This window comes from Sceloporus undulatus, chromosome 7, assembly GCF_019175285.1.
Source record: "Sceloporus undulatus isolate JIND9_A2432 ecotype Alabama chromosome 7, SceUnd_v1.1, whole genome shotgun sequence".
In the NCBI taxonomy this organism is placed as follows: Eukaryota; Metazoa; Chordata; class Lepidosauria; order Squamata; family Phrynosomatidae; genus Sceloporus; species Sceloporus undulatus.
Window position 1 is genome coordinate 9648363 of NC_056528.1, and position 19065 is coordinate 9667427.

General features: G+C 44.5%; 2 protein-coding genes across 2 annotated transcripts in view; one reads left to right on the top strand and one right to left on the bottom strand.

Annotated features, from left to right (window-relative positions):
* Positions 1 to 278: 278 nt before the first annotated feature.
* C7H1orf158 (chromosome 7 C1orf158 homolog) lies at positions 279 to 5729 on the top strand. Its single transcript, XM_042480200.1, has 4 exons — positions 279 to 501; positions 2110 to 2223; positions 2969 to 3146; positions 5286 to 5729. Exons 1-4 carry the CDS (start codon positions 391 to 393, stop codon positions 5489 to 5491), a joined length of 609 nt encoding a protein of 202 aa, XP_042336134.1. The 5' UTR covers positions 279 to 390; the 3' UTR covers positions 5492 to 5729.
* A 6945-nt stretch (positions 5730 to 12674) lies between these two features.
* The window catches only part of LRRC38 (leucine rich repeat containing 38), a 23037-nt gene continuing 16646 nt past the window's right edge, over positions 12675 to 19065 (bottom strand). Inside the window, exon 2 of the mRNA XM_042479329.1 lies at positions 12675 to 14344. Coding sequence (XP_042335263.1) covers positions 14094 to 14344 — 251 coding nt within the window. The 3' untranslated portion in view covers positions 12675 to 14093. The remainder of the gene's footprint in view (positions 14345 to 19065) is intronic.

Sequence of the window (19065 nt, forward strand, 5' to 3'; positions counted from 1 at the left end):
CCGCACATGCCCAAGCCCCATTCAACTGGATGGGGCTTGTGCATGTGGCAGCGCGATGGCATGCATGAACCATGGGTGTGCACCCCATTCATCCGAATGGGACGCGCCAGCCTTGCACCTCACACACTCCTGTGCGGCTTTCAACATATGCTCAAAGCCACTTATAGTGGGTGCACTGTATTCAGTGAAATAGTAGCATTAGTTTCACCGGGGTAGAATCCCTTGTTGCCTGGTGGGTTGCCACGGGGATGACCAACAATAGAGAACCCGAGACCAAAGGGACGTCAGAGGATAAATGTCCTGCTCAGCACACACACAGAGATGGACGCCTTTTGAGCTTGCGCTTTGCCAAAGAATGTGAAAAGAAGAAGAAGAAAGAAAGAGAGAGCCATGTTTACTACATGCAGGGATTCCCAGGAATGGTTCCTTCCCAGCTGGAGGATCGAGCCCAAATATTCGACTAAAGTACTTGTTGGAAACTGGGTGGAAGAAAGGAAAAAGGTACGTTTGTTTGGGGAGGAAAAGAGAGGAAGCAAGAGCGGAGGGCTGGGGAGGGGAGCAAGGGTGCATTTGAAAGAGCCGTGGCAAGAAGCATTGCCCTCAAATATATAAATGGGCAAATGAAGGTGATGTACTGATCCAGGCTGCAGAAATAAAGCGGTTTGATACCATTTTGACTTCCGTGGCTTAATGCATTTGGGAATTTGTAGTTTGATGGGGTGCCAGAGCTCTCTGATAGGGAAGGCTAAATGTTTTACAAAACTACAAATCCCAGAATGCCATAGCATTGAGCCATGACAGTTAAAGTGGTGTCAAACTGCTTTGTTTCTGCAGTGTGGCAGCAGTCCCCAATTCAAATGCCTCTAAGGTCATTTCCAGTTATACTTTGAAGGTCTTGTATTCCCATAAAGCTCTATAGGGTTTAAGACTTGAGCACCATAGACCAGCGTTTGCATGCAGAAGGTCTTGGGTTTAATCTCTAGGTTGGTTTGTGGGGGAGATCTCTATCCAAAAAACCCAAAGATAGACTAGACAGCCAAGAAAGGCAGGACTAAACTGGGAGGACTAAAACTGTGGCCCATTATAAGACAGCTTTCAATATTCTGCATAAGGCTCTTTTATCTCAGACCTCGGACCTAAGTCTCAAAGCCTTTACCTTCTTCTCTAATCTCTAGGCCAAAGGAAAAAAAATCTCAGGATGAGAGCACCGTCTTTAAAATGCATGTACATTTGTACTGTCCTTTCCGTGATATAGCCATGCTAGTCTGGAATATCTATATGCAAAGGGATTTTGTAGCACTTCTGAGACTAACTTTGTAGAAGAAGCTTTCTTAGACCCCATTCCCTCTTACAGATAAATCGGTGCGCGATCTGAATCAATAGATTGATTTGACACTGGAGTGTGGTTCCCATTACATTTGCCCCGATCACAGTTTTTCCCCTCCAAAATAAACCACTTTTTGTTCCCATTCACAAATGAATCAATTCAAAATGATTCGGTTCCAGCCGGCCGAAGGGAAATTTGAATCGATTCCGATCCACATGCAGTTCACACTTAACCAGAATCAATTTATCGAAAAAGAAGTGGAAAAAATCAGCGTCAAAAAGGCACGCGTTAAATGGGTCTAGTGCATGGCCCCCCTCTCGAAATCGCTTCAGTAAATCGATTCAAGTGGGACCCAGGGTCATTTAAACTGGTTCAAAATGATGCACGATCCAGTTTAAACGTTAGTGGGAATGAGGCCATAGACTTGGTCTACTTCCTCAGATGCAGGAATGCAGATCAAACCCAAAATACTTGCTCCTCTTTTTTGCTTGCTCTACCTTGACTGCAATGAAATGCTCTGCAAGGCGAGGAGTTTATTGGACCTACAATTATGGAGCTGGAAGAGACCAAGAGGAGTATTGGCTATTCCACCTTGTCTGGAGCCATCTCCAAATTTGATAAGCATGCCCTCCATTCTGTCCTCCAAGTCATGGATAAAGATGTTGAATAGCCCTGGGTTCAGACACTTATACGCTTGGCGGAGTTTAACCTCCAACGAATATCAGGTTGGGTTGGCGTCTCCCATTGCAGTGAGTGACTGCCATTTGTTTGGTTTGCCTTAGTTCATAAGAGATCAGAGAGGAACCGGCAGAAGCTGCTATGAACGGGACTTCGTTCGATTTCCAATTGAGATACCGGACCGAACAGTGTTGAGAAGGATGAAGAAGAAAATGGATGTAAGTCGGGGAACGAGGAGTTTTGGATCTAAGGCTGTCATTGCAAATCTGAAAAAGCAGAATGCACAACCCTTCCCTAGAAGAAAGAGATGCGAGAGGGGTGTCTGGTGCAATAGTAACCCAACTTTATCCAAGTTGTTACAAATCAAGGCTTCCGGGGAGAAGGAGGGTAGCAAAAATTACCATTTTTAAAATCAAATCAAATAGTCCCACTTTTTAGAATGTTTAAAATGAAATAAAATAGTCCAGTTTTGGCTTAGAGTTGTTCTTCTTGTTGACGAAACTACAAAGCAAAAAAGCAGGAGCACCTCATACGATCTGCAGAAAACAAGAGACACTTCTCAATATGCTCAATGGATGATTGATTGATTGATTGACTGATTGATTGATAAAATCCCAATGCATTTTGGAGTGTACAGTCTGCCCTTCTCTTATGCGGGGGATCCGTTCCGCCCCCGCCCCCCACGTAAGGGAAAAAACGTGGATGCTCAAGCCCCATTCGAACAAATGGGGCTCATGCCCGCAGCGGTGTGGCAGTGGTGTGCAAGGCACACACCACAGGAGTGTGCCCCATTCATGCGAATGGGACGCACCGCCCCTTGCACCGCTTGTACTCCTGCACGGCTTTGAGCATATGCTCAAAGCCGCATATAGCGCACCCACGTATAACGCGGGCGCACTGTATATTCCCTCAGAGGCCTGTTAAATGCCACGTCTGTTAAGGTCTACGTATTTTACGTTTTAGGGTCTCCCAAAGAAGTATATATTGACCCATCATGACGAACCAAGGCACCAACACTTAGTGACACAGTACGACGATCAATACAACCGGCACGGCTACAATCCGATCCTGCCTCCGCTTCGCAAATGGAACCGACACAAATTGGCATGGATCCCAGAGAAATCGGACTACCCGCTTCTTGGTACGTAAAGAGGTAACCCTTCACTACCTTTCTTCCCCCAAAAAAGTTGTTGTTGTTGTTGTTGTTGTTGTTGTTATTATTATTATTATTATTATATTTCCCGCTTCTCCCAAGGATCAAAGCCGGATTACATCAATAAAAATACAATACTGATACAGATGCAAACTATAAAATGCTAATACTGAATTACAACATTCCTATTAGTTCCTATTAGAGTGTAGTTTGAGCAATTTTCTTCCCGTTGCTGGAAAGTCTTCAAAAACCATACAGTTTTCGAAGCTTATTTTCAATCTGGGGTTTCTTCTGTGCAAATTTTGCATGTGTTTTATTGCACAGCAAAGAAACTTTTCGGTTCAGAAAACATTTCGGCACAGAAATGCTGAAATGTGCCGAATGTACTCTTTGTCCCACGTACAATAATGCTTTCAGCCTATGTGTGTGTGTGTGTGTGTGTGTGTGTGTATGTGTATGTATATATATATATGAATTTTGCACAGAATAAGTCCTGAGCTTTGCAAATTTTCATCAGCCCAGGTTTCTTCACAGCAGAGTTTCTCAACACTTGACAAACATGAGTTTTTAAAACATTTACACACACACACACACTGAACAAAACCCAAGAATAGAGAGGGAACTAAATATACCCAATAGCAGATGATTCCTGATTAAGACAGTAATTGGTTTTGGCTTTATCTTTTATTGATGTTTAACATTTTAATATGGAAGTGGCTTAAGCCCCCGTGGAGACGCTCTTAATCCGTCCGCTGTTTGTCTGCGTCCATTAAAACATTTATTCATTCCAAAGTGAATTCCATTAAGATGTATTTGTTCTGTTTTGGAAAGGGATTATACAAAGTTGTCTTTGCATTCAACGCAGCTCTTTGTTTGCCCTTCTTATTTTTGGCTACACAATAATTTCTGGATCTCATACTTTTCTGCCTGGATTTCAGCAGCCGTATAGATGTGAAAGGTATGGCGAGTCCCACTAGAGTAGATGCATTGAATCAAGGGCATTTACGTAAGTGTTGATCTACCACGGACTAATGGAGTCAATGGGTCTACTCTGGGTGAAACTATCAATAGAAATAGACATACAGTGCACCCTTTTTTTACACGGAGGATCCGTTCCGGCCCCCCCCCCCCCCGCATAAAAAAAATGCATATGCTCAAGCCCCTTTGAAAGTAATGGGACTCGTGCATGTGGCAGCAGTGGCACAGCGGCATGGCGATGCAGCGGCGCACATGCACCATGGGCACATGCCCCATTAATCTAAATAGGACGCGCATATGCTGAAAGCCACATATAGTGCGTCCATGTATGACACGGGCACACTGTATTCTCCTTATATTATTTTTCCTTGAAACTACCTCTTCTGCACAACCATGAAAGGTACAAATAATGTCTTGAGTTTCCAACCTAGCAACTAAATGCTGCAGTTAGTCCTGACTATAGTAGAACCATTGAATAAATGTGTTGACTTACCTATGTGTTGACTCACCATTCAACAAATGATACAATGGGTATACTCCAGCTAGAACTAGCTAATAGGATTCCAACCATGGTCCACTCGGATGTGTGCTGTGCGCCTTCAAGTCATTTCTGACTTATGGCAACCTGGCCATGGGTTTTAATTCGCAAGATTTGTTCAGAGGAGGTTTGCCATTGCCTTTCCCTGAAATCAGGTATAGGTGACGTGAAAGTGTGTACCCAATTTGGGGGTTTGAAGGACACAGCAAGCCCAGAGGACACAGGGTGAGACGCCCATGTAGACAAGGCTTTAGTTAAGTATTGTTGCTGTTGTTGTTGTTGTTGTTGTTGTTGTGTGCCTTCAAGTCATTTCTGTCTTATGGTGGCCCTAAGGCCACCTATCATGGGGTTTTCATGGCAAGATTTGCTCAAAGGAGCTTTGCCATTGCCTTCCCTTGAGGCTGAGAGAGTGTCAGTTACCCAAGGACACCAAGTGGGTTTCATGGTTGAGCTGGGAATCGAACCCTGGTCTCCGGAGTTGTAGTCCAATGGTCAAATCACTGCGCTGGTTCTCTTCTGTAACCTAATTCCAATATGGTTCCATGCTAAGTATAATCTAACCTTCCCTTTCTCTGTGATCTCATGACTTTTCCAATCATTTTCCACTTTAGAGCCTCCAACCAACTATGGGCTCTTAGAGCATCTTGTGAAAAAATGGACTCGCAAAGAGAACGGAGTGATGAGCAGCGTCTACACCGTATCCTACCAAAAGCCTCCGGTTGCGTCGTACGCCGTGCGCCGACGGCCCATCACCACGCACATCCTGAAGGCCAACCAGGAGCAGTGGTCGCCCCGAAGCAATGACCCGTATATGTGAAAGAACATTGTATTTCCATGTACTGCTGGATTTCAATACTACACCATTTATCCAAGCAGCACCAATACATTTAGTCCCCTTAGTTTGGCTGCAAATATTGGGCACATGCTCATTTGCAAGCGCACATTGGAAGAAAGATGTGGGTCTCCGTTGGAGGCAGACCAGGCTGTATTATCAATTTGCCATAAATGCTCCAAGTATCCTTAGTAGCTCAAAGCTCCACGTTGTTGGTAGTGTTGCCCATAAACATGAATGCAAGTTTCTTGGATTGTTGGTTGCAATTACTATATTTACATTTACTACATACTCCGATGCCATTTCCCAGCTGTGGAGTCGGGGGAAGAGGCTGATGGTGTTTTTGCTATGATGATGATGCTCCACCAAGGTCCCACATCAGAGATGCATCTACACTGCGGTTTGACGCTGCTTTAACTGCCATTTATTTACTTATTTGCAGTATTTCTACTCCGCCCTTCAGCCCTAATGGCTCTCAGAGCGGCTTACAAGTATTATTATTTTTAATTAGATGGCTCAATGCTATGGAATTCTGGGATTGGTAGTCCTTAAGAGCTATTTCGCCTTCTCTGCCAGAGAGCTCTGGTGCCACAACAAAAAGCAAACCCCACAATTCCATACAATGGAGCCATGATAGTTAAAGTGGTATCAAACTGCATTAATCCTGCAGTGTGGCAGCAACTAGGGTTTTGGCTGGACATCTGTGTCTCTAAATGGCCGATAAGAACACCAGCTTATTGTTGAGAGCAACACAATTCCTGGCTCTCTTGGCGTGATTTCTTGTTCGCAGTGGCTTTACTTAATGGGTTACTTAATGACTCTACCTCTGGTTTTGTCCATGGTGTTCTTGACCTGTTTTTGAAGATGTACACACCAGTGCTTACCATGGGGTAAGTCATAGAATCATAGAGTTGGAAGAGACTGCAAGGGCCATCCAGTCCAACCCTCTGCCATGCAGGAACTCTCAGTCAAAGCATCCCCGAAAGATGGCCATCCAGCCTCTGCCTAAAGACCTCCAGAGAAGGAGAGAAATGCTAAGAAGTGCTGGTAAAACGTCAGGGAAGCATGCATGCGTGTGTGAAAGCCTGATGCGCTTCTGAAACATCATGGAATTGTCCCCTCGCTTCTAGCGGCCCTGAATAGTTCATGGAGCAGCAATTTCCTATGAACACAAAGTTTCCATTCACAGGAAATTGCTGCTTCATGAATGATTCAAGGACGCTAGAGGCAAGGGGACAATTCCCTGATGTTTCAGAAGCACGCCAGGCTTTCACATGCATGCGCTTCTCTGATGTTTTACCAGCGCTTACCCCATGGGTGTGAAATTTTCCTATATCTCTTGTTACTGATAGCACAGACTTCCCCGAATCAAAACTTGGCTTGCTTCAGACCACAACTCACATGCTCTGTAAGCTTGGACTGAACTAAAGCAAGATGCATTCACATCTCATGAGACAGACTCCAAGTGGAATTGGCACATGCAACACCACAATGCCATGCCTCCATTTCAAAGGAACTGTCCAAATAGGTTCGGCACCTTAGATGGCTCCTTGGAAGTTCAGATCCCTCACCACTGAAGCAGATATGCAGGTGTGGTTGTGTGTGTGTGTATGTATAATGCCTGCAGTGTATTCGTAATTGTATTGCTGCAATTTCCATTCTGCTCATGGAGGAAGACACCACCGAAGAGACTTTAGAATGAAGTGGGATGATAACAAAAGTGCACTGGACTGAAAATAAGCTCTCCGCCCAGCATGACCCAGATAGGAAGTAATCTGTTGACATTTTATAATGAGTTTGGCTCATCTAAATGGGGGAACCATGCCAGAGCAATTATTTCGACTATTGGGTTAGCCGCAGCGGTAACAGGTTCAGATTCAGGGTAATTTTGCCTCCAACAAATTGCAGGTCGTCCCTGTTTGGGTTGCAAATGATGGCCGCAAAGTCAGCTGGAGGACTCTCTGGGCTGCAGGAGGTGACCGAGTATTAATGCAAGTGTTAATGCAAATGTAAAAATTTATACTACAACTGCAATGCAAATTATTCAGGTATAATGTACACACAAAAAACAACCCCAACAGTATAAAGCAATGACAATATTTTCCTACTTTCCCCCTTCAACCTTGGCTTCCATAAATTGCTGCAAACTGAGTTCAAAGTGCACAAATCCTTTGCACTCAGCTCAGCTGGAGGCAAAGGAGAGCAAAGGAGGATTGCAGCTTTGCTCTTTCTTAAGATAGTGGTTTTGTGCATCATTCTTCATTAATAATTCTTGTGGTCTTGTGGCCCGGCCACACCTTTTTGACCACACTCCGAGGTGGATCACGGATCAGCCACACATGTCTTGGATTTCATTTGCAAAATTGTTGGAGGCCATGCTATTATATTACGACGAGTGAACTTGAAAACAGAATGAATGCGAGGGGAACTAAGGTGATAACAGCACTCCTCCCACTGGCTCTCAGTTTGGCATGTAAACAAACCTTTCGGTGCCCTTGGCTCCAACAGACCTTAATACACCCTTGGCTTTGGCTTTGTATACATCCCGGGGAGCAGGCAGAAATGAGATAACACACAAAGCTGTTGGATAAGTGCTGTGCCAACTTCATTTGGCTTTGTTTTCTCAGAGAATGGGAGCCTTTGGATTGGGGGTAAGACTCAGTATGGTGTAGTGTTTGAGTGTCGGACTATGGAGCTCATAGCATGGGGAACGCAGCTGGCATGGAACAAAAGGGAGCATGATGGGAACGGAACGGGGAAAGGATTATTTTACTACATGCCGGAACGCCACTGATGTCGCCGGAAGTCCCTATTGCGTTCCCCATCCATCCCAGAGGAGGCGATTTTCAAGAACTGTCTTGGCAAGTTTCTTCAAATGAGGGTTGTCATTGCCATCCTTGGAGGCTGAAAGAGTGGACATGCCCAGGGTAACCCAGTGGGTTTACATGGCCATGCCAATATTCGAACCCTGGTTTCTAGAATCCGGGGACTTCCTGCGGCAGCAGTCTGGCATGCAGTAAAATGCATCCTTTCCCCATTCCATTCCCATCACGCCTGCTTTCATTCTGTGCCAGCTGGGTTCCTACAGCCATGTGCGCGATAAGCTCCCATGACTCCGGAAACCAGGGTTCAAATACTGGCTTGGCCACATAAACCACTGGGTTCCCTTCGGCAAGTCCACTCTTTCAGCCTCCAAGGATGGTATTGACAACTTCCCTTTGAAGAAACTTGCCAAGATAACCCTATGATAAGTTTCTCTTAGAGTCCCCAAAAGTTGAAAAGGACTTGAAGGCACACAACAACAACAATAATAATAACGGGTTGGGGTACTGCTGCCAACCAGTTTTGCAGGGGTAACTGTTTGCTCTGAATCTTTCCAGAAGATCTGGATCCCTCTGTTCTGATTCTAGGCAACTGAAATGAATCCCATTGTGACACTTGGTACATCTGCCACCAAATCGTGGGCCACTTGCTCTGAGGTCAGAACAAGGTGCCCATCTAGGTGATCATCACTGGGATCCTTGTTCTGACCTCAGAGTGAAGATAAGCTGGAGCATGTCAAAAGAAGGACCACCAAGAGGGTGAACGGGCTGGAAACCATGCCCCATGAAGAGCGACTTTGGGACCTGGGGATGTTTAGCCTAGAGAAGAGAAGCTTAAGGGGTGTCATGATAGACGTGTTTAAACATTTGAAGGGATGTCATGTTGAGGATGGAGCAAGCTTGTTTTCTGCAGCTCCAGAAAACAGGACATGGATCAGTGGATTCAAGCTACAGGAAAAGAGAGTCCACCTCAACATTAGGAGGAAGATCTTGGTGGTGAGAGCTGTTCGATGGTGGAAGATACTGCCTTGGAGAGTGATGGTGACTCCATCTATGAGGTTTTCAAACAGAGGTTGGATGGTCATCAGTCAGGAAGGCTTGGATTGTGTCTTCCTACATGGTTGAAGGAAATTGCACTTGTTGGCCCTTGGGATCTCTTCCATTTCTATGGTTCTATGACGGGTCGCGGTGGTGGACACACCAGGCAGCATAGTGGCACACAAATGCAAACAACCACCCTACGTTGGAAAGGCGGACCTCAGGTGATGGTGGAAGTTGGGGCAGTTCCAGGGTCAGGATACTCCAAGATGCCCTCAGAGTATTGTGGCCACTGTAGACAGGACCTGGGCCACCAAGGTCAAAGATGGTTTAACAGCAAAGAAAGAGAACAAGTCCTCATTCATTTCCAAATTTGGTTGGAAGGAACAATCCACCGAAGGCATCTGATTCTCTTGGTTTTCCCGTGCTCAGGGTGAACCTTTTGGTGTGACTTTTTTGGCAATGAAAGTGATGCCTATTGGACTTTCGCTTGCTGTCAGCTGCAAAAGGAGGCAGCCAAGGATTTCAAAAAGGAACAACTGTTGTGTCCTCAAAGCAGCCTCATGTCCCTTTTACACTGATTAAGAAGCTTCTTTTCCTGGGATCTCATGCCGGCCGGATCATCAATTTTTATTTATAGGCCAAGTGTCAAAGAGCTAGCGGGTGTCTGTCTCAAATCAGCAAGTTGCTGGAGGTGACACACTCTTCCAGTTAGGACCGGAAAAAAAGATGTGCATGGATGCGGATTTTGTAACAACCCCCTCCTTTCCCACCCACAGCTGCTAATAATGAGAAGCCGAAATAGCATTTTCCACCAAGCCAGTGTCACCTTTAAGGTACGAAGAAGATAAAGATAAAATAAACCCAGGACTAGACACTCATTTAAGATGAGAAAAAGAAATCCTCCTCCAGATAACTTTGGCCTCATTCCCACTACCTTTTAAACCGGGTTGTGAATCGGTTTTAACCGATTCAAACGACCCTGGTTCCCACTTAATCTGAATCGCTGAAGCGATTCTTGGAGGGGGCCATGTGCTGGACCCATTTAACCAGCGTCTTTTTAAAGCTGATGTTTTCCGCTTCTTTTTTGATATATTGATTCTGCGCAACCATAAACCACATGCGGATCGGAATCAATTTAAATTTCTCCTCTGGCCGGCTGAACCGAATCATTTTGAATGGATTCATTTGTGAATGGGAACCACAAGTGGATTATTTTGGAGAGGAAACTGTCATCAGTGGAAATGTAGTGGGAACCACACTCCACTGTCAAATCGATCCATCGATTCGGATCGCACACCGATTTACCTGTAAGTGGGAATGGGGCCTTTGTTTTAAAACAATAACTGCAGCTGAACCCAGATTGCTCCAAATACAGAGGAAATTTCGGAGGGCTCATTTTCTCTGGATGAATCCACACTGCAACATTAATGCAGTTTGATGCTATGGAATCTTGGGATGTGTTGTTTGTTGTGCCACCAGAGCTCTCTGACAGAGAAGGCTAGATAAAGGTACTCCAAAATTGGGGGGGGGGGGACCCTAACATCCAAAATACTTCTGGTCCCATTTTGGATAAAGGAGACTCAACCTGTCCTGGGTTCTCTTTCCAAGACTAAACGTCCTCAGCTTCCTAAGTCACTCCTCATAGGCCTTGGTGGTTTCCAGACCTTCCACCATTTTGGACACGCTCCAGCTTCTCAATACCTTTTTGAATTGTGGTGCCCAGAACCAGACACTATTACTACCCTCGATCTAGCCACAAGATTGTTGTTGTGTGCCATTTCCGATGTACGGCGACCCTAAGGCGGTTTGTTTCCCCAAGAGAAAAAGAACAAGCTCTCCCACTGTGCAGTTAGTTGTACAACACAGAATTGCTTTTTGAAATCATTAGAAATATATGTTTATTCTCTGTCATCATGGCACTACATTGTGAAAAAGTCATTTCGCCGAAGAGGAAAAATAATAATAACCAATCGGTTGAATCTGGACCGAGCCAAAAAAAACCCAAACCCTCCATCTCCACCATTCGCTATCATCTAAGATTTTCCATGTCACTCTTCTAGCGGTAAGAATATGATGGTGAAATAGATCATATTTGGCTAAATAAACTAAGGGCAAAGAATGGCATTCAAAAGAAGCTGAAGGACGTATATTTTTAATTGGACGTGGACTTTTCAGAAGCGGGTATCAAGCGGCTGTCATGACAAACCTTGTTCAGAAGAAAGGGCTGGCTGAAAAACAAGGATCTTGGAAAAGTTACTTGTTTTGACCACCGTTCCTTAGACTTTCCAGGCAGCATGGCCATTGGGTGGATTGTACGTCTTGTTGGCCAAAACAAGTAAAATGTCCAAACTCTGCCAAAAAGAACACATAGGAGCTTATCAGACAAGGAAAATTGGAAGTATAATCCAATGGCAATCCGAACTCAATCATGGGGTTTAACGTTATTGCATGATAGACCACCACATGCAATTTTGGGCAGTGGGAAGTCAGTCCGAACGCAATCATGGGGTTTCACGTTATTGTATGCGGTAGTCTATCATGCAATAACAGTAAACCCCATGATTGAGTTCGGACTGACTTCCCATTGCCCGAAATTGTGTGTGGTACTCTATCACGCAATAACGTGAAACCCCACGATTGCATTCGGACTGACTTCCCATTGCCCAAAATTGCATGTGGTAGTCTATCACGCAATAATGTTAAAACCCATGATTGCATTCAAATTGCCATTGGATTATACTTCCAGTTTCCCTTGTCTGATAACGTCCAATAGCTTGCTCTAAAAAGAGAAGTTCTCCCAAGCAAAATGTGAAGGAGGGCAGGGATGGGTGCCCTAGAGTACACTTTATCACCAACCCATGAGTTGGTGGGTACGCAGTTTTGGGTGAAACTCTGGAAGAGAGAACTAGTCCTTCACAACTAGCCCTTTTTATTGAGATACATCCTTGAGATCCTCAAAAGGCACAGAGGCAGAATGTCACTTTCCCAAAAAATGTCAAGTTGTCTGGCTCCGGGAGAGCCAAGAATGCAAAACATCTTGCATCTAGTAGTTCATTAGAAGAATATCCTATGGACCGTAGAAGTCCCTCCGAGGAACCACACGGTTGTCCTCTAATGATTCACGTCAAGAACTTGCCATCAAATTGACCAACGCACAATTATAAATCATGAGCAAGTTCCAAACCTGCCATGCATAAAAAAGGGTTTAAGGGCGGAGATGGCTCACAAATAAAGCTACCATAATTGGATCTCTCCTCTGTTTCTCAAATTATAACCTTACTCTTCTTCTTCTTCTTCTTCTTCTTCTTCTTCTTCTTCTTCTTCTTCTTTTGCTAGATATTATTTTAAACTCTAGCTATTTCACATGTCCTAAATTATATTTCTCTTACTAAAATAGAAATTCAATTTTTTTAAAAACTGATATATCTATAGATGGATATAGCTAGACCTACTTCTCCTTGAGGTGGATAAAGGACATTAAAACATAAGCATAAAACTGCTTTCGCATACTGTAATGTCTACTTTTCTGCACAACTGGGACTATATGGACTTCTTAAAACCCCATAAAGTTCTTGTGATTCTGAAGATACTTGCAAATTAATATTTGCACATTTAAAAAGTAAGGTGAAAAATCTAACTGAAGTTCACCTGTTCCTCGGTGAAAGCCACTGGGTCCTTCAATTACATTCTCAGAAACCTTAAATCTTGGCAGCAAAATTCAAACATGGGTGCTCCCTCCTATCTCAAAGCTTCAAGTGTTCATGCATGCTGAGAAAAGGTTAGTTTTGTTCCAAATTTGCACAGTTTCCTCAAGAAAGCTCATGCCGTAGAACTGGACTCAAACCTGTCTTTGGGATGGAGAAGGTCCTTTCCCAAAGTGGCACCTAGGTGACCGCATCCCATGGCACCCACTTCTATGTGATTTCTTCCATTTTAAAACTGACCGGCGATGTGACCTGATGTAGAAAGCATCGGTGGATCCAGAAAGCCTTTGGGTTGTCCATCCAAGTGCATCTCCAAACTGGGAAATGGATGTGTCCTTGTTGCAAAAGGATCTTGGTTCCATAAAAGACCAAATGGTGCCACCTTGCCTGGTTTGGAGACTGTGGTCCTGTTGGGTCCATAGGGCTGTCTTTATCCCAAGACCAAGGTATGTCATATTTATCAGCATCTAGAAAAGTCTAAACAAGTGTGGGATGGATCAACCATCACCAGTCATGAAGAGCAAAGCATTGAAGAAGGCTGGTTTCTTCCAGATGCCCAAAATCCCTGTCTTTTACATCACAGCAAAGCTGATTATTTGGACTATTTTCCTGAATATATATACTTTTTAATCTAGTCATTCCAAACTTTACCTCTCATAAATGTATTCAATGCAATGGTTTGTTCCATTAACAACGTATTATTTGTTTAAAAAAAACAGTACTAAAAATATAATATAAACTACAAAGTGGGCATCAAAATGCCAGTCACCCAAATTGATGCCTCTGCTCTTCTCTCCATAATGTCCCTTTTTTTCCTGAGTTATTATTAGTTTAACCACTAGATTTGACCAAGGAAAAGTTGCTTTCTGTCTATAAATCTTGTGAGCTTCTCCGCAGATACGGATGAAAACATCCAAGCTTCTGGAAGCGGTGTTCAGCCCTTAGAGCTTTCTCGAGTTGCGTCGTGATGCACTTTTGGAGGTTGGCGCAAGAGCCAGCGAAGCGTCGACGGAAAGGTCTTCAGTCGTCCTCGTCCTCGTCCTCATCATCGTCTTTGCTGGGCGCGCATTTTTGAAAGCAGTTGACAATCAGGGCCAAAACGAAGCTGGAGGCGATCGCGGCGATGGAGACGGCGACGCCAGAGAAGATGATGATAATCAGGTCTGTGAGCGACAAGCTGAATTTGCAGTCCCGAAAACTAGCCTCTGTTAATTCGCTGAGAAAGATGGTTATATCCTCCACGGGGACAGTGCACTGGATTTCATCAAGGCCTATGGGGAAAACAGAGAGAGAGGGGCAAAGGGGGTGGAGGAGAGGGGGAAAAGGAGCGTCATTCGTTTATTTTTAGCAATATTGTCCAAATCATAGAATCATAGAATTGGAAGAGACCCCCAAGGGCCATCCACTTCAGCCCCTTAGCTTGCAGAAACACACTATCAGAGCACTCCTAAGAGATGGACATCCAGCATCTGTTTTAAAAAGATCATGGAATCATAGGAGTTTATCACGCTAGTGAGATCCTGCGGGAAAACAAGGGTTAAATGTGATCTAACACGAAAATAACCTGGAAATGCCCAAAGTTTATCACACAGCGCCGCAGTTAATCCAAACACAAAGCGGAGGAAACTTTTAAATTCCGAACAAAGCGAATTGAACAAGCTGCTGGTTTCCTCCGCTTTAACTGCGGATTAACTTTGTGTTATTTCATGTTAACTGCGACGCTGTGTGATAAACTTTCCGAATTTGCAAGTTCTGTTTAAATTTGAATTTAACTTAGCTCTCGTTTAAGTCCCGTTTTCCCATGGGATCTTGCTAGTGTGTTAAACTCCATAGAGTTGGAAGAGACCCCAAGGGCTATCAAGTCCAACCTCCTGACATGCAGCAATACGCAGTCAAAACACCCCCGACAGATGGCTATCCGGTGTCTATTTCAAAGCCTCCGAAGAAGAAAACTCCACCATTTTCCATCACAGCATCTTCACTTTCAAGCAGATCTTACCATCAGGAAGATCATCCTTATGTTGAGACGGAGCGTCTTTTCCTGTAAATCATACATTAGAATTTATGTTTCACAACTCTATGAATCCATAACTATGACCCCATACAGACAGGCCAAACTAAAGCTGCTTCAGGTCACTTTGGAGGTATGTTGTTTAAATGATGCATGCATCCTAAGAGTCCAGAAGCCACGCCAAAGCCATGCTCCATTGCTAAGGACTGGAGCATGGCTTTGGCGCGACTTCTGGACTCAGAATGCATGCATCATTTAAACAGCATACCTCCAAAGCAGCTTTATTTTGCCCTGGTCACATGGGCCCTTAGTTATAGAAACATAATGAAACCCTGAGCCTTGTTGCATGAGAAAACAATATGGAAACGGAGAGTAGCGCCTTTCTCCATGCCTTACTGCATGACGTTGTAGTTCTTCAGTGCTCTTCCCATAGGAGATGGTCATAAAAGCATGTCTTTTTCCTAGCTGGGAAAACCCATTCAACAAAAGGCCCACTTTTGCTACCGTCTTCCACAGCAAGAGGACTGAAGGACTCCCTTGTCATGGAACCATAGAACCATAGAGTTGGAAGAGCGCATAAAGGCCAAGTTGTGGGACTCTTGTCCATAAGAGGCCCTTTTAGTCCCAGCCTTGCTCTTTTTCTGCCAGGAGGTTAAGCCCATCTTATTTAGGCTGGCCTTTGATGGGTTCTTTTACAATCATAAGCGTATCTTAATAATGGTGCTTATAGTGATGTTTAACAGATATGTTTTTATCCTGCAAGTTCTTAATTATGGCTTTGAAATTGTTTTAAACTATCTGTTGTTAACAATATAGTTGATCAATCTCATGATTGTAATCGTTGAGCCAATTTTGGGTCCCAATGTGGGAGAATGACAGGGTATAAAATAAACGTATAAATGAATACATTCAACAGGGCTAACTACCAAGAGAACCAGCATTGTGTCGTGGTCTGAGTGTTAGACTGTGTCTCTGGAGACCCGGGTTCGAATCCCAGCTCAGCCAGGAAACCCACTTGGTGACCTTAGGCAAGCCACATTCTCTCAGCCTCAGTGGATGGCAATGGCAAACCTCCTCTGAACAAATCTTAAACCAGGATAGGTTCGCCTTAGGGTTGCCATGAGTCAGAAATGACTTGAAGGCACATTAGTAATACTACTACTACTACCACCAAGTAGTTGTGCATGACATAAGCTTCCCCAACCTTGAATCCCTAGATATTTTGGATATTAACATCACTTATCACCCCTGTTTTATACAGTCCAAAGTCACATAAGGAGGGCAAAAATGTTTAAGAACAGTGCCTGAAAAGCAAGCTTTGTGTTCAAGAGACTGGTGGAGGCATGGGAAAATGAAAGAGGAGGAGAGAGGAGAGAGAGGGGCATATAATTAGAGATAAGCCAGAAGTGAATCATTGCAACATATTGCAGATTAAAATGATCAGGAAGCCCAGAATTACAGCAAGGGAGGAGATGGATCGCCACAGGATTAGTTGCAGAACAGTTTGCTCCGGGAGGGAGACAGCGTCCTGGAAATGTTCCAGTATCGTGCAGCTGGGAGGAAAGAGGACACAAGGGAGATGGCAAAAATCCACACATCTTGGAGGAAAGCACCCCAATTTTTATGTTCCCTGGGAGCAAAGCTCAGTGCAAGGCCCAAACCAGTACTTTGAACATACATACAAGGGCTGAAGAAAAACTCATTCCATCAGATTTCCTCATTCCCTCATAAAAGGATGAAAAGTAAGCATGGTGCACCCAATCCCATGCCCCATCCATTATTTCTCTCCTTTCCACCTTCCCAGTCAAACATCATTAAATCCAGGCTGCATCTACACTGCAGAATGGATGCAGCCTGACACCACTTTAACTGCCACGGATCAATGCCATGGAATTGTGTGATCTATAATTTCGTGAGCTATTTAGTCTTCTCTGTCAGAGAGCTCGGGTGCCACAACAAACCGCAAATCCCAAGATTCCGTATCATGGAGCCACGGTGGTTAAAGCAGTGCCACGCCGCATTAATTCAGCAGTGGGGACACAGCCCCAGCCAGGAAATCCCTCCATCCTTATATAAAGCTGAAGGCACCTGCAATATTGAAGGGGCTGGTGCCTTTTTCTTGGTCTGCTGGTGTCATTTGTGGTTTCCGTCACCCTGAGTCTAAATGGAAGTGGAGTGAACATTTGTTGCAGCAAAGCTGTGGAGCGGGAGAAGGCGGCAGTGGTGGCAGCCTTGCTCCGAGAGACTGGCCTTCTCCCTATCTTTCCATTTGGAGACAGAGAACAAGGGGAGGGCTTTGCGGGTAACCCTTCATCCCCAAATCTAGGTCAGACTCAGTGAGATTGAATTTTCTCTGCCTGTCCCTTGCTTTCGGTGTTTCTTCACAGATCTTCTACCCAGCTCACTTGCCAGGCTGTTTTCCCCATGGAGTCCCTATGAAGCAATCCCAAAACATTAGGCCTTGGCTTTGCATAGAATCAGAGAATCCAGATGTTGGAAGCTATTGTGTCCAACCTGGAAACCATGAGAAACCATTAGGGAGCTGGAGAAGAGAAGGTTAAGGAGTAACATGAGAGCCCTATCTAAATATCTGAAGGGATGGAGCAAGCTTGTTCTCTGCTGCTCCAGAGAACAGGACCCAATGGAGCAATGGATGTAAGCTACAGGAAAAGAGATTCCACCTCAACATTAGGAGGAATGTCTTGATGGTAAGAGCTGTTCAACACTGGCAGACGTTGCTTTGGAGTGCGGTGGTCTCCTTCTTTGGAGGTTTTTACACAGAGGCTGGATGGAGTGGTTTGATGGTGTCTTCCTGCATGGCAGAATGGGGTTGGACTAGATGGCCCTTGAGGTCTGTTCCAACTCTAGGATTATATGGACTTTATCACACACAGGCAATCTGGGGGCAAACTGGTTAAATCCTGTGCCGAAACGGCATTTAAAAGTCTGTGAAACACCCGCAAAAGCGGGCTGTTTTTCAGATGGGTTGATGTCAATGAGAAATGATGTGACATCAATCCGAACGGAAAGGTGACCAAAAACACCCCCTCCTTTTTACTTTCAGAAGTTCCCCGAAAGTAAAAAAAGGATCGGTTTTTGTTGACTTTCCATCCGGATTAATGTCGCGTCATGGATGCCAACGTCGTCCGAAAAACCCGTTGTTTTTACTTTCTGTTCAGGTTAACCCCAAACGTTGTGTGAAAAACAAGCCACTTTTGTGGGTTGTTTTCATTTTAAACCATTTCTGAACGGGATCCGTCCCGTGTGATAAAGTCCTATGAAATGATGAGAAAAGCCACGGGTAGACCTCTATCTCCTCCAAAAAAATGCATGGGTATCTCCATGAACACCTTTGGAGCCATTCCTTCCCTGCTTTGGCACATGTGTCCACATGGCTCTGAGTTGCTCGCACCAGTAATTTTTGCATGCATCAGTCTACCAGCCTGGAAAATCGACCAAATGTTCTCACACACGCTCCAACTGTCCTGAGTACCTAGCATCTGTCGTTGTTAAAACACTGTCCCAGAGTTGCCCCTTCTCTGCCCTTTTGGGATGTCATTTCCAGATTTATTTAGTCTCCATTTCTGCCATAGATACTGTCCTTTCAGTTTTAAGACCCTCCCTGGTTCTCTCAATGTTAAATCTTGGAGCGTGCGAGTGAATGGTATAGATACACTCCAGTTTTCCTTTGGAGAGAGAAAAGTGTCTTCTCTGAAGATGCCAGCCACTGATGCTGGCGAAACGTCAGAAAGAAACCCTTCTAGAAAATGGCCACAGAGCCCCCAAAACCCACAAAAAACTATGGACGCCGGCCATGAACGCCTTTGACTTCACAAAAGTGTCTTTCTCAGTGACCTGTCCAAGATACAGTTTACTACAATGCTGCGTAGTCTGGCTTTACTTGGCTTTTTTGGACATGCGTCTGCTTTTCTGGACATAGGTGCCACTGTTTCTGGAGAGGCGGGATATAAATCAAACATC